Source organism: Vicugna pacos, chromosome X (genome assembly GCF_048564905.1).
Source record: "Vicugna pacos chromosome X, VicPac4, whole genome shotgun sequence".
Classification (NCBI taxonomy): Eukaryota; Metazoa; Chordata; class Mammalia; order Artiodactyla; family Camelidae; genus Vicugna; species Vicugna pacos.
Genome location: NC_133023.1, coordinates 109,903,869 through 109,920,167, shown reverse-complemented (window position 1 = coordinate 109,920,167; position 16,299 = coordinate 109,903,869). Strand labels below are relative to the sequence as shown.

Genomic DNA, 16,299 nt, shown 5'->3' with positions numbered 1-16,299 from the left:
AAACTCAGACTACTTGTAGGAATTGTTTTGCTTGTCCTTCCCCTAGCCCTTATCATCTTCCTGTATCCATCAACACAGATTGATACAAGATCCATGGAACCAGCCCTGTGCAAGGTATTGTGGGAGTTTAAAGGAAAGAAGCTTCCTCCAGGAGGGAACATACAATCATGTGTCCTTCCACAGCTCAAGGAGTGGAGAAGTTAGTAAGGGTCTGAGTAGTCAGAGGAGGCTGCACTTAGGCAGAGCATAGGAAGTAGAGAGAAATGGGCTTTTAGGTGAGGGGAGAGAGAGATCAAAAGCAGGAGTGGGCATGACTACATGTTCCAAAGTGGAGGTGTAGGGGCTTGGTTTCCTTGTGTGTAAAATGCAAATATGTACTTCATAAGACTACTGTGAGGATTACGTGGTCCAGTAGAAACGTGGCAAATGCATGTCCAGCATGTTGCATTTCTTCCTCCAGAGCCCATGGCAGACAGTGACAACCCTTCACAACATTCTACCAGTGAGGCTGGTCACAAGTCCAGAATCCTAGTAAATACAGCTCCAGGTAGCCAGTACTAATCAGAGTAAGCTGGCATACATTAGGTACTCAAGAAATCGTAAGTGTTATCACCCACACCCAAAGACCCACAAAATGCCTAGTACAACTGAAGGAAAACAGAACTTGCCTTTCCCATTCTTACCAAATACAAATGAAAACCTCTGTATTTACAATGTGTCAGAGGCCCACCATGTCTTCAGCACTTGCAGGTCAGAAATGAAACTTAGATTCCTTCTTAGAAGGAAGGTTGAAGCTTAAAGGAAGGTATGAGGTCTGAGTCATAGCAATGGCCAAATTGATCCCAGCTGAGCTGCTCCATCCCTGATATGGGGATATGAGGATGGTTTCCCTCCCTCATTCATAGGCAGAGCAGAGTAGTGCATAACTCCCAGCAGAAACTACAGAGGCCTGAAAGCAGGGTCAACTCAATTGCTACCTTCACTTTTGCCCCCAGGCCAGCTACATGTCCCATGCCTGAGCCAGCCTGCACTAGCCCACTGTTTAGAGGTGACCATGCAGCCTCAAGCAGAGCCTAGGAAGGAAGCAATCCACACACTTCAGGGGCCACTTTTAGAGTCAAATATTTTCTACTTTCAAAACTATAGATAGTGCTGGAACAGACAGGGTTTTTTGAGACTACTCAGCCTAGACGTCCTTGAAAGCGTCACTGGGGAAACTTCTTCATCAGCAGCATCTACAGAGCTTGATCAAAGTGCAGATTATCTGGTCTCAACCCAGACCCATTGAATCACACTGTCTAGAGGTGAGGCTCAAGCATCTGCATGTTAAAATTCCAGGGGATTCTGATGTATCCTGAAATTTAAGAACCTCTGACAAATATAGAAGCCTTGTGTGGGCAGTCACCCCATATTCCCAAGGTAAAATCTGAAGACCACTTGCCACAGAATCATTTGGGGTGCCTATAAAAATTCAGATTCTTAGGTCTCCTACTAACCTTTCTGAGTCAGAATTTCTTGTCTTAATAAACTTTGAGAAACCAAATCCATTCATCATACAGAGACAGAAACTGACCCAGAGAGAGGATGTGACTTGCCCAAGGTTGTCAGTGTAGATAGTGCCAGAGCTAGGGTCACATCCAAGTCTTTAGACAAGTCCAAACAGTATGCCCCTTATGTTCACCTTATGTTATGTCTCAGTTCAGCTTCTGTGGGCACAGCACCCCTTAAAATGCTCGAGAGTCAGAATGCATCTGCTCTGGATAGGTGCATGACCTTAGGTCAAAGCTTCTCCAATGGGTTATGTAGTACAGCTTGAAAATAAAGCAGTGTAAGGTCACAAAGCTCTCTTATAAGCAGCAGGGTGTTGCAGGCCCTTCTCCAAATGGGGTCTTGAGGGACTTCAAAGTGGAGTAGTTGTATATCCGGGGAAACCGTTAACCATGGTTTTGAGTCAAACTGAACACGAACATGGAAATGGCCTGCAATAGTTTACTAAACCTATTTCTGTGTTGTTTTTCTAGTTGAAACACATACTGATTCAGGAAAAGCTTAAACATATGCAGTTTTGTGTCAGACCTGGTCCAAGCTCACTAGTCTGACCTCTCAATCTCAAGCCTGGGCATTTGAGGTACCAGCTCTATCTCTGCTTCATCTCCCCAAGACTGTGGTCTGGAACTCCTCCAGACTGGCAGCTCTGCCCCAGAATCGGCTGGGACAATCCAATAGAAGACCATTGACCTCTAAAAGGAGAGCAGTTTCCAAAACGATAAGGTAAGGTAGGTTTTCTTTGAGGGATTAAGCCATTGCCATTGACAGCAGTGCTGCTGTATGATCTGCATTTGGGCTAAAGCTTATAATTTTAGCAAGTATTTCACCAGTGCTACATAATTAGAAAAATTAAATATTCTGCCACCTTGAATACATCATTCTGCAAAGAAACAGGAGACCTCTACAGATATTCCAGAACTTCGGAGAGTGGAGGAAAAGGACAGAAAGCAGGGACGGAGAAGGAAATTGTGCCCTCCCACAAAAAAAAGTTTGATAGGGGTCCACAATCCCTTAACTGCAAATACTGAAATCAAAAAGCTCTGTACACCAGAAGCTATTTTTTCATTAATTTGGTGCCAAAACTCATTTGGCAGCAAAACCTGACCTGAACTGAAATGAACTTACTCTTTATCTCTTTTAGTATGAATATTCAGACATTTTTTTCCTACAGAAATGTTAATTGCTTAATTATGGGATGTTTTTCCAGACACTACTGGAAATGTTATGTAATAAACACTACATACTCTGTTTTACCTTTCTGAAATCCAAAACCAATTTAAATTCTAAAGCACAGATAACAGACTGCGGACCTGGAATAATGATAGCTAACATTTATGGAGGACTTGCCATCTGCGTGAAGCTGTGCTAATCTCTTTTCATCTCATTTAATCCTCATGACACCAAGAGGCAGGTATTAAAGTCATCTCCATTTTAAAGTTTGGAAACTGATTCTCAGAGAGGTTAAATAACTTGCCCAGAGTCACACAACTTTTGGCCAAGGCAGGATTTGGACCCAGGTCAGTCTGACTCTAGAACCTACATGCTGAACTCTTGCACTCCCGCCTGGGAGAGATGAACAATTGTGAAGGACAGTGTGGGCTTTATGTGGAGGTAGAATAGGCTACCACCTATTCTATGTCATTTGAGGGACAACCTCCAAATACATCTACTCCCCGTCCCTACTTCTCTGAGATGCTATTGATATGGCTTTATTCCATGGTGTTTGTATGAATGGCTTTTCTCACAAGGACCACTGGCATCACAAAACTGCTGGCCAACTTGTACAGGTTTCTGGCATCCACTCCAGACTTACTGAATCAGAATTACTAGAGAATGGAACCAAGCTGGTTCTTATACATGTTAAAGTTAAAAAAAAAAAAAGAATGCCCTGAGAAAGACCAATCATTAACTCTCAATAATTAATTAACATCTTAGCTATCAGTTGACACCAAGCTAGGCTGGCAGGAATAAACTCATGGATGGGCAGCTGGAAAGTTAAAGATGTCTGAAAGGTAAATAGGAGACTTGAAAGGTGAGATACGGAAAGAAAGGAGGTATGACAGTATCTCCCTACTTTGGTGTTACGCAGTGAGTATAGGGCCTCATCACTGGCATTGTTCAGCTGTACTGGAACAGTCTTGGAAGTTTTGTTGCTGCTCAGAGCACCTATTATCTCACTGATACTCACAACAACTATGAGCTAGACAAGATAGTTATCCTCGAGAACCAAATAAGTTCTTCAAAGTCATCCAACTGATTAATGCTAGTGTTTGGGTAAGTTTCTGGCTGCTAATCTGAAACTATTTCATTCTTCCAATAATTTCTTTCATAGGTCTAGAGATGAGGCACCATCAAATAAAACCTAGGGAATCAAATCTTGCATTCAACGATACACATTTTTTTTTGCCCACCAAAGGCCAATTTAAATATATTTAAATACTGTACTACACAAGGAAAGGCCAAGGAGAGGAATTAGATGGCACAATAGTTCAATCAATATACCATATGTTTGGGGTTTGTTTATAACTTTTAGTGGTTGCTTTATTCTTATTATCAATGCAGAGAGGACTGCTGAACATTTTGATCTTTATCCTTTTAAGAATATTCTGTTCTTGTTTGCTAGGTTCTCAGCCTCACCTCTTCATCTTGCCTGTGATGTCTTAATCATCTCCATGGCAACCAAATGTGACCTCAGATAGGGACTAGAAAGCCAGAAAAAATGGATTAACCACCACCACCACAATTGGATCCCCACAGCACTGCAGGCTAGCATTGGAGCACTGAGGGTCAAGTCCAACCAGTGAGTATTACAATTCTGGCTAAGTGCTCTCTAGAGCAGCTCGTCTCAAAGTTCAGTGCACTTAGAGAATCTTGTTGAAGTGGAATACTGATCTCAGTAGGTCTAGGGTGGGACCTGAGAGTCTGCATTTCCAACGACCTGACTGGTGATGCCCCAGTAGTGTAAGCAAACAAGTACAGCAGTCCTGATGAACACGCCAGCTTCGGGGTTAACTAGTTGTGTGACCCGGGGCAAACAGTTTCACCTCTCTGTTCTTGTTTGCTAGGTCTGGGTGCCTGTTTTCTCATCTGTGAAATTATGAATTTGGCCTGGATGATTTCTAAGGTCACTTTGGATTATAAGATTGTTAGATTCTCTGATAAAGAAAGATAGTTTAGAACCACCGAGTTAGTCTGAGTGCAGACTGCCCCTATATTACCAAGAAGGGGAGCAGGGAAAGAGATCTACTGTAACATTTGTATTTATCTTAATTCCAAACCCTCTGCGTGTCCTAAAGTAACTTATTTCCTCCAAATGTGCAGACCATTGGCATTCTCCTTGAAGAAGAGGCAACACTGAGTAGTGGACACTTTTTGGCATTTCTCCAGCTCAGCTCTCAGCATACCCTTGTGACTTTTTCATAGCTAACAGCTTTGGCTACTTGCTCATGACACCATCTCTCTGATCACAGAGCAAGCCCATCGTCTGCCCATTGTGTCCTTAGCACTGGTACTCAATTCTGCTTAGTTCCACTTGATTTCAGAAGATATAATGGAGAATTACACAGAATCACCACCTACCTTGCAGGTAGAGCATTCCTCCCTTTGGGCAGAGAATCTGAATCCGCAGCCACACATGTGGCATCTGACCGAGAAGAACCCTGCTCTGAGGGACCAACTGATGCCTGCCCTAGCCACCCCAGTGATGCCTGTACCCTGCTCACTTGAGCATCTTTCCCAGTCTCATGATGACCCTGCCAGTCTTTCAGGGCTTCTTGCTCAGGTAACTACCTCCTCAACAACTTTCAAGATCACCAACCCTGCAGATGATGCTCACGTCAAGTTCTCTTTTGACTACCTGCCTCAACAGATGGAAGTTTGTGGGGTCGTATCTGGGCCCGACGAGAGTGCTCTGTTGAAGCAATATGAGAACTTTGTTCCTGACTTCCAGCAGTCATTTGGTGAGCCCACAAAACAGGAAATGAACCCACTGGTGAATGCTAAGGTTGACAAAGAGAACAGTTTCTCTCAGCAGGATGCTACTACTTTCCAGCTCCTTGCTCAGAATCTGAGATATAATGAACCCGATCAGAGTGATCACTTGCAAGAGGGACTAGGTGACTCCATTCAGGATGAAATGAGTGGCACAGATATGATTAACAATCTCCCAGACCTTATCATTCAGTGTATTCAGTTAGACAAGAAACGTAGTAACAGGCCAGAGCTCCTACCGTCAGAGGCCCAGACCTCAATGTTGGCTTCCCTGGTCCACCACCAAGCCCTCTTCAGCCCCAGGGGTCCACCATCCAAGGAAGACCCTATACAGCTGCGAAGAAGCCAGCTGCCTCTCACCCCAGCCAAAAGAGCCCGCCAGCAAGAAACTCAGCTATGCCTCTACTGCGGCCAGGCTGGTCACTTCACAAGAGATTGCCTTGCCAAACGTTTTCGAGCCCCAGCAAGGACAAATAACCCAGCTTACCAGTAAGAGGAGCCCAGGCAGGTCACATTGTAAATTTATATCACTGTCACCTCCAGCCTTACTGATTTAAATCCTGTATTAATATTTAAAATATAGGTGGGAAACTGTGATACCACTTCATAGTCAGTCATGAACTAATGTACTTCTGAGAATTCAAACAGCTGAATCTTGTTCATTTGATGACACAACACCAAACCTAATCCAACAATGATAAAAACAATTCTCAGGCACGTGCTGCAGTTGGGATGGGTTTTCCAAGAGTACTGAAAACCTACAGGCAAAACTCTGCTTAGGCTGACCCAATGGAAACCACCCTGGCAATACATTGGGAACTCCATCCCCACCAGTGGGTGGTAGACACCTGGGTTGAGTTTGTTGGCCCAAGTCTTTCACTCTTGCTCTCACTGGTGTGTATACTAGTTTTCAGTTGGTTTAGGACTCTTGGCTGAAGTCCCAATTGCATTTCCACGTCCTACCAGTATTTTCCTACTAGGGGCAGATCTTGTTCCACCTATTGACTACAGTCCAGCTTAACACAAACCAACCTTCATGGAAACACAGCTCTACCATCCTTTCATACAGCTATGCATTTTGTTGCAATTTAAAGACTTCTACTTGCCCAACAAACTGGATCTCTTGGCTACTGACAGACTAGATTTTATGGCCCTTTGAGCACTCTGCTTGGAACTTTTGGTTCACTTCCTTGAGAGTTAGCCCTTCAGGCAGGTGCATGTTTTTAGTCAGGCCTTACCAATTCCAGCTTACTCCCACTTTCAGGTTCCAGCGTGTGTTGTGGCCAAGTCAAAATGCTCTAGGATAATGAACTCTAAAAAGTAGTGAGAGTTGGGGTATGTATCCCATCATAATTACTGTGTCTAAAGTATATACTTGCTGCCTTATACAGGGAATCTGGCTAAATAAATCTCCACTGAAGATTAAGATCAGGCCCTGCAGTAGTTTCTGACTCTAGAGGTCTCAGCGTGGTCACCATCTAAGATCACTGCCCATTGATGTGGGCAGCTCTACCCTTATGGACCACTTCTGGGGACCCTTGAAGAACAATTAATGGCAGACAACTTTCTGAACCATCTCATCTTTAAAATCCTGGGGTATGTACATCAACACCATCTGTACATAAAACTCACGAAGTGGGGCTATGATATGATTGCTTATGTTGTGCTTTTGGCACACATCAAATCTATATATGGATTCCTAATGCTTCTGAACAGAAGTAGTGCTATGCTGGAAAGGCACAAATCCCTAAAATGTTAAGGATATACAGTGATAATTGGTGTTTTCTGATAATTACCAGTCCTCTGTTCCCTGCTTCTTGGTGCTGATGTATGTCCCCATAATGGGTCTTCCGAAGTAAATCAGTAATTCCGTATCCCCTAGCAGGCAGCCAAGACTGTACTTTCAGGGATCACTTCTGTGGTTCATGTTCCCTAGCAGCCATGAGAGCCTCTCAGAGCATGAAATGCCATTGTAGTTTGGCCCTGTTCCTGGAGAATTATGCTGACTTTGACAATACTTAAGCCCAGCTAGGGCTTTATTCCTCTTATCCTGTAGCACTAACAGATCTTTGCACTCATCAGTGCCTCACTAACCACTGTGCCAATTCTTATTGGTATTCACAAGGAGTCTCCTTTATCAACAGCTTGCTGTACATCCACCTTACTCCATATGCTCTCACAACAAGGAGGCCTGAATGCATATATTCCAGTTGTGCAAAGTTGTGAAATTCCCCTTGGTGTAGTGGGATTATATGAGCTCCTCCTATGTTAATTTTACTGACTCTGGTATTACCTGCAGGTGTCCTGATCTAGCACCACCAATCCTGCAATAAAGGACTAACCCAATGGCCTCTAGTCGCTTTCCTTACCGACCCCAGTATGGTCCTGGAATGTTGATAGGAGCATTCAGTTGGCTTAATTACCAATCTTTTTTATCTTAGGGCCACAATTTATCATTGTGTACTCTTTATGTGTATGTACTTTTTACATATAAAGATATGTCACTTTATTTTATGCAGAGGACCTTCCCTCTGCAGCAACGTTACCTTATGCCCCAAGGAATCTTCAGATTTCATAGCCTCTCAGAACAGATAATTAATCCCAGGCCGTGAACTTCAGTTTCCCTCCTATTTCCAGAAGCCCCTTGCTGAGGAGTTTCCAATCAACGACTTCTTGTGCTCTGTGTGATACAATTTAACATCCAGACTGAGGATATGAATAGGATACTGGGATAATGCTTCACTGCCTAATAGCTAGCAACCATTTTGTTGACCACTTCAAAATTTTGTTATAGTGACATCACCCACTTCAGTTAGAATGAATTACTTACTTAGCATAAAGAGTTACATGGATGCATCCTTGGAGCTTATACCTAAGTGAATTTCTCTGAGAGTGAAACTAATTAAAATCTACAGAGAACAAATGAGATCTACTCTACTCAAAGATGTAGGCTGCAGTTTCAAAGGCTTGGGGAACCCCCAGGTCCAATAAAGATTGTAGTTTTAGGGAGGAAAGTCTGATACATATTTGATGACACCAAGCAAGAGATAATCTAATCAGTTTACAAATCTGAAGAAGGAATTGTTCACAAGAGAATGGTTTGCATGGAATCTAGAAAAGGGGGCAATTAAACAGCCATAGGACATTGGTAACCTCTCTAGAGTCAGAAAGGGGATGTGACCAGCAGGTGATTTGGCAGGTCTACAGTGGGGTGGAAGCACCAGCTCATCTCAATTTGTATCATTAGCCATTCAGATTGTCACCTAACTCCCCTTGCTCTGACTCCATGCTCTAAGAAGTAATCTGATTTTAATTACTTTCCCATGTAAGCTTTGCTATGGGGAGAGAAAATTTGCTAACCAGCTGACATGAAGTGTTCTAGCCTACTTGGCAGTTAATTCTCATTATAAATGAATAAATTGGTGTTTGGCTTATACACCAGTTTTTGTGGGTTTTAATAGCATCAATCCTCCAGACCCTAATCATCTCTGAGCACACTAGAAACAAAATAATATTTTCACTATGCAAAGTCAGCATCACAGCATGAACCATAGTGAATCCATTGAAGGCCTCCCTGGGAGCCTTGCCTCGACAGTGAGTCTCTCTCTTTATCCCTCTCATTTGTCTACAACTATAATAACACTTCTAAATACCTATGGTTTTCATTTCCTGTACTTCCACTCACACCCAGCACCATGGTACTTGGTATAAGTAACTGCTTCTTACAATACTTCATAGTTCAGTCTAATCATCGGAATATACTGCCATGAATGAAGACATAACATATGACTAGACATGAGCCCCTGCCCAGGACCTTTAGAGAAAGAAGGGTGTATGACTGGTCCAATTCTCACCACCTACATTCTGTCCAGATGGCAACATATGAGACCCATTTGTCACTGCCTTCACCTCTATCCATGATAGTAAAACAAATATCACCCTTTTTTGGACTCTTGAAAATTTCCAACCCAGAACCATCTTGCCAATGACCATAAGAGTCATCTCCAAAACAAAATACAGCATTTAAGCTATACCAATATCTTGGTAAAAATCTAACACCTCATGCCCTTGGGAGAGCTCTGGAAGCTTGTGTTACACCTGTAAAGCCTTCTACATTGGTGGCCATGTTTTATTGTCTCCCTGTGAAACTTCAGGTCTCACTTGGCCAAGAAAATGGAAAAACCTTCAAGGGAATATAGTATCATGAATCCTCAATGTCACCTTTGTGCGAGAGTCACTTCCTACATTTTACAAACAAAAGTCCTGGAAGTGAGTTACAACATTTAGTAGAGTCAGCAGAACTACCTTGGTATCAGGACCACACTTTCAAGTCATTGGTTGCCACTATCACTTTGAGCATTCATGCGCTGAATTATTGGTATTGCTTCCTGATACCAGTTTTGATCCTGGGGTCTATTTGAACCTGCTTCCTGCTCACTGATTTCTAGTACATACCTTACATGGCACTAGTTCTTATCTATCCAGCTCACTGATAAGCCAGTTGTGACTGTATTCCACCAATTCCACTTACTTTACATAGAGGACCACGTAGAATTTCAGTTTTTCCTGTGCATAGAAGACTCATCCCTTTGGGGATAAAATCTGAATTTGTGTGCATCTAGCGAAAGGGAACTAATAGTTGATGAAATGACTACTCTATCCAAGTACTGTGCCCAGTGCTTTAATTGTGAATGATACTCAATTTCACACTACTAAAAGACAGAATATCCATTTCTGGCATTTATTACTTAGCACACCTTTTAGGGGTAGATATTACTAATTCAATTTAAAAGTGACAAAATGAAGCTTCAGAGCAGTTAACTTACCTGCCCTAAATTCACGCAGCTAGTAAATGGCAGAGCTAGGATTTGAAATCAGTATCTTGCTATGTCAGAGCTGCTTGATCTCTGATAGAGGAGGGAAACACTCTAAGTCACACCCCTCCTGACCAGCCATACTGACCCAATTACACCTCCCAAAGCCTCTCGGTACAGAAAGGCCATTTTAGTCACCGGTGTTCACATAGCCACTAGTTGAAACACATGTTCCGGAAAGCAGTCTATAAAAGAAGCACATAGCAATTCAGTGCCTTCCAGGACTTTGAAATTTCATTCGTGTTTCTAATAGTTGTAGAAAATTCCTTGACACATCTAAACATACACTGTGTCTTTTAAGGTAGGTCTGCTGGCAACGAGTGTTCTTAGTTTGCCTTCTTCTAAAAATATCGTGATTGCTCCTTAATTCCTGAAGGCTATTTCTGCTGGATGTAAGATTTATGGTTGACAGTTCTTTCTTTTGACACTTTAACAATCTTGTGCGACTTCTGCCCCCCATGGTTTCTGATGTGAAATCCACTGTAATTTGAATTATGTTTTTCCACTCTGGGCAAGGTGTTATTTCTCTTATTGCTTTCAATGTTTTTTTTCCGTTTTTAGTTTCCAGAAGTTTGACTAAGATGTGTCTTGGTATGAATCTGTTTAGGTTTATTTACTACTAGCATGTCATTCTTTTATTTTGAATCCAGTGACCTCTATATAAATGTAAATCTCCCTGAGAAGGGCCCGCATGAAAATTTGCCATTAATTTAACACTGAGTGTAAAGAAATGTATCACCCATTGCAGGATCGGAGTGACAGTCAGGCAAAGGGCACAGAAAGAGGAGGCAGGAGCTAAAAAATTAAGCTCCCCACTTGCCCCATGGGTTTTGCTGTTGGCCTTGAGTACCCAGAGGCCTGACCTTTAATGAGGACCCCAGATCTTGTGCTTTTTGCTGTTGAACTGACAAGGGTTTTGACACTGCCCCACAGCAATCTCTCACTGGCTGAGGTGTCTACCCCATTTAGCCTCCTGAGGACAGTGTTAAATAAATCAATGGAAGTGGCCAAGTCCAGGCATGCTGGCCTGGGAGCCTCTGTTCAGTGGCATTTTATTAATACAGTTACATTTTCAAAACAGTACATTATTCCCAGGCTAACATGTCAGTCCCTGAGCCCAACTCAGTGTTGAAGCAGGAAAAATGGTCTCCAGCTTTAAAATGCCTTTTTAATTTATTTTCCTGTCAAAGGCTGGGAATCTGACCCTTTATATGTCCTCAAGTTTTAAATCTAAGCACTATCTTAGCAATTTAGACTTGCTGAGACAAGTGTTTTGCAAATACCACTCCAATGATAGTTCCTTTCTCCAGGAAAAATTAATGTGCTGTGTATTTTTTACAGGTAGGAATTTTAATAAAGTTACTGTTCATTTGGAGAATGTAGACAAATTATTTTTTGATGGCCCCAAGGCTGGTAAAATTACCACATATGTCAGTGCCTGTTTTTGATATATGGCCTTGATTAACACACAGATGCCTAGGGATACAAGCAGCGGAGAGGCTGAGGTAAGGTGGGGTTTAACATCTGCATCATTGCCATAAGCTTTATTTGGAGTGATAGTTAGTATACAATTCAAACAATTGACGCACATTGAAAGCCCACTCTGTACCAGGCATTACCAGGCATGGCACGAATGCAAAATTGGCTAGGATGTGGCCCCTGCCTATAAGGGGCTTATAAGATGGCAGAGTCTATGAGACCCCTGGTGGTGATGAGAGCTATGATGAAATTGGTAATAGCTACCTTTAACTGAGTACTTAACTATTTGCCCAATGCTGTGCCTAGTGTTTTACACGCATTATCTCATTTACACCAAGAACCCTATGAGTTATGTACTGCCATGCCCATTTTACAGATGCAGAAACAGAGTCTCAGAGCCAGTAAGCAGTGAAATCAGAGTCACCAAGATTCACACTCAGGTTTGCCTGGCTCTAAAGCCTCAACTTTTAAGCACTATGACATAAATAATTAAACCACAAGACAGCCTGTAAGACAAACCTGGAAGAGATCCCCGAAAGTCAACCAATTCAAGTGTTTCTCAAACTAGAGGGACCTGGGAGAGATGGAAGCCAATTAGAGATCCTAAAACGGAAGATGACTGGATGGCAGTGATGAGGAGGATTTTGGTATATGCAGGGGCTTCTGGAACCAACCCCTTGTGGATACTGAGGGACAACTGTACAGGCTGATGCCAGCACTACTAGAAAAATGAAATTCAAGCCTGAATTTGGCAGACAGGACCCTCCACCTTATTTCTATCTATTCCTTGGACAACCATTTATTAAGCAACTATGGGCAAGGCACTGTGCTAGGCATATGTAGACAATGAATAAGATATGGTCCCTGTACTGAGCAAGATTATTTTCTAAGGCAGGGATCAACAAACTTTTTCTGCAGTGATTCAGACAGTAAATGATTTAGGCTTTGAAGGCCATGTAGACTCTACTGCAACTATTCAACTCTCCCATCATAGTGTCAAATTAGCCATAGATAACACATTAAATAAATAGACCAATAGAACTTTATTTACAGAAATAGGCAGTAGTCTGGACTTGACCTGGGGGCCAGAGTTTGCCAACTCCTGCCCTAAGGCATAGGGCTTAACCTTGGCTGCACAATAGAATCACCTGGAGAACTTTAAACAATGCTAACATCTGGGTCTCACTCTTAGAAATTGTAATTCAATTGGTGTGGCATGGGGCTTAGATCAGGACTCTTGAAAAGTTCCCAAATTATTTTAATGTGCTAATAATATTAAGAACCACTGCTTTAAAGGGAAACAGATTTATTAATAGCACTAGTACAAAACATGGGCCAGAATGAAGGTGGGAATAGGTACCATGGGAATGTAGAAAAAATTGGTTTCAACTGAAGAAATCAGGTTAGTCTTCCTGGAGGAGGTGGCACATGAGCACCAGGCAAGCAATCCAGGCAACAGTAAGGTATTTCTACTATTGCTACTACTACTACTACTACCACCACTACCCATAATCATATACCAAGTACTTCTCTAGGGGCTTTCTATGCATTAAGGCACTGAAATCTCACAACAATCCTCTGAGTTAGGTATTATCATTATTGTCATTTTATGAAAGAGGAAATTGAAACCTAAAGACATTGAGAAACTTATCTAGATCACACAGATAGATATATAAATGACATGGCACCATAAAACTCCTAGAAGAGACCATAGGCAAAACATTCCCAGACATTAATCATAGCAATATTTTCTTTGATCGGTCTCCCAGGGAAAAAGAAAAGCGAAAATAAATAGGGCTTAATCAAACTTAAAATCTTTTGCACAGCCAAGGAAACCATCAACAGAAAGACAAACTACAGAATGGGAGAAAATATTTGTAAATGATGCAACTGACAAGGAGTTAATATCCAAAATACACAAACAGCTCATACACTCAGTAATGAACAAATAAACAACACAATAAAAAATGTGCAGTAGACCTAAATAGACATTTCTCCAAAGAAGACATACAGATGGCCAAAAGGCACATGAAAAGATGCTCAACATCGCTAATTATTAGAGAAATGCAAGTCAAAAGCACAATGAGGTATTACCTCACACTGGTCAGAATGGCTATCATCAAAAAGCTACAAATAATATATACTGGAGAGTTTGTGGGGAAAAGGGAACCCTCCCTACACTGTTGGTGGGAATGTAAATTTTTGTAGCCACTGGAAAACACTATGAGTTTCCTTAAAAAACTAAAAATAGACCTACCCTATGACCCATTAATTCCATGCCTGGATATAAATCCAAACAAGATGAAAACTAATTTGAAAAGATACATGCACTGCAATGTTCATAGCAGCACTATTTACACAATAGCCAAGACATGGAAACAACCTAAATGTCCGTCGACAGATGACTGGATAAAGCAGCTGTGGTATTTTATACAATGGAATACTACTCAGCCATAAAAAGAATAAAATAATGCCATTTGCAGCAACATGGATGGACCTAGAGAATTAAGTAAGACAGGGAAAGACTGTATATGAAAGTATATGATATCACTTATATGTATAATCTAAAAAAATAATACAAATGAATCTATATACAAAATCAAAACAGACTCATAGACATAGAAAACTTATGATTACTACAGGGGAAAGGGATGGAGGGTGGGATAAGTTAGGCATATGGGATTAACAGATACAAACTACTATATGTATAATAGATGGGCAACAAGGACCTACTGTAGAGCACAGGGAACTATATTCAATATATTGTAATAACCTATAATGGAAAATAATCTGAAAAAATATATATATATGTAACTGAGTCTTTCTGCTGTACACCTGAAACTAACACAATACCATGAATCAACTATAGTTTTTAAAAAGCAAGACAGTTGTTACCTTTGGTAGCAAGGAGCGAGGCAAAGGAATGGAACAGAGTAGAAACATGTAAGTAGATGTACATGTGTTGGTAATGTTCTAGTTTTTTTCCACTGGGTGGTAGTCTCACAGTTTTTTATCATATTAGATTTATAAATAAAGCCATGCATTGGCCAATGATGATAACATATCATGAACCAAGGAGTACGTAAATATATAATCAGGTATACAAAGAGAGGAGAGGGGAGAGGAAGGGAGACAGAGAAAAAAAGTTGGAGAATTGGGAAGATTCAGGAGTAGTTATTTACCTTAAAATGTTCCCCACTCACCCTTGGTCCCCAACAGCTCTTCACCAACCCTACCTGTCCTACACAGTCACCCCAAAAGTAGGATTATCAGGGTCTCAGGTGGGCTTTATGTTCTTGGGTGGTCCTTGTGCCTTGAGGAATTGGCATTAACACTGGGAGGCTGCAGGCACCGGGCAAGGCAGAGGAGTGGGTTTCTCAGGCTTGCCAAGTTGACATGTACTTCCTCTTTGCTGCCAGCATCAAGAGGAGGTGGCTGCCAATAGGGCCCCCCGTGGTATCCTAGCTCTACATTTCCTCTCCTCTTTGTGCTATTACTTTGCCCTAAATGATCACAGTTATCTGATCGCCTTGGAGGAACAAGGGAGACATTGAACTGGATGGCACTTTGACCCAGAACCCCTTCTGTACCTGTTAACTTCCTTCATAGTTCCCATCTTTCATTCATTATTGTCCTGAGAGCAGAGCCAAAATGTAGGGCCCCGAAGCAAAGACTGTGGAGAAGTGGCCAGGAACAGTTATTTTTCTTATTTCCTCATTTGATCCAGCACCCATAGACAGATATCAAGTGAGATAAAGCTGCAGCAAGGCTTGTGATGATACCTGCAAACACTCCAGAAATGGTCCCAGGTGGGCAGCAGAGCCTTAGAGAGGGCTCACCGTCTAGTGCGCTGTACCCTAAGGCTTGCTGCAGCAGGGCTGGCCTTTCTCCTCTGGCACTGTCTGGCCTTGCCTGAGGTCTTTGAGGCACAAGCCCTGTTACCACTCCCTTCCCCTCTCAATGGCCCCTGGCTTGTCACCTTCTCATTCCCCCTTTGCTACTTCTCAATAATTTTTCCTTCTCACATCTCTATTTATGTTTTCCCTTCTTTTTGTGTCCTGAACTTTTGCTTTCCTGTTTTTCTCTTTCCTTCTTTTTTATTTCTGTTATCATCCACTGTAGCATCCCCTACTCCTTTGTATCTTGGGTTTCCTACCCCTGGCATCACGTTGTCTCTTCCCTTCCCTTCCCACTCTGTCTCTCTGTCTGCTTCTCTCTCTCTCTCTCTGCACCTCCTCCCCTCTCTTTCTCACACACACAACTGATATTATTTTTTAGCAGCAGATCATCTTCATTCTCTATATTTCCTTTCCTCTTCCTAGTCCCCAGTTTCTCTTATTCAAAATTAAAATGGATGGGAGCCAAATCCCTTATTCTACCAATATGAGGTGACAAAGTTAGAACAGTC

The 16,299-nt window shown here is 42.0% G+C and overlaps 1 protein-coding gene and 1 non-coding gene across 3 annotated transcripts in view; one reads left to right on the top strand and one right to left on the bottom strand.

Annotated features, from left to right (window-relative positions):
• RTL4 (retrotransposon Gag like 4) overlaps nt 1-7,888 on the top strand; it is a 164,853-nt gene extending 156,965 nt beyond the window's left edge. Inside the window, exons 2-5 of one of the 2 annotated variants that reach the window (XM_072955784.1) lie at nt 1,147-1,304; nt 2,022-2,271; nt 4,172-4,348; nt 4,870-7,888. In XM_072955784.1, coding sequence (XP_072811885.1) covers nt 5,099-6,031 — 933 coding nt within the window. In that variant the 5' untranslated portion in view covers nt 1,147-1,304; nt 2,022-2,271; nt 4,172-4,348; nt 4,870-5,098 and the 3' untranslated portion in view covers nt 6,032-7,888. The remainder of the gene's footprint in view (nt 1-1,146; nt 1,305-2,021; nt 2,272-4,171; nt 4,349-4,869) is intronic. The other variant, XM_072955785.1, reaches the window with a different exon arrangement.
• Nucleotides 1-16,299, bottom strand: part of LOC102524898 (LHFPL tetraspan subfamily member 1) — a 102,965-nt gene that overhangs the window by 24,069 nt on the left and 62,597 nt on the right. The gene's annotated exons all lie outside the window — the stretch shown is intronic.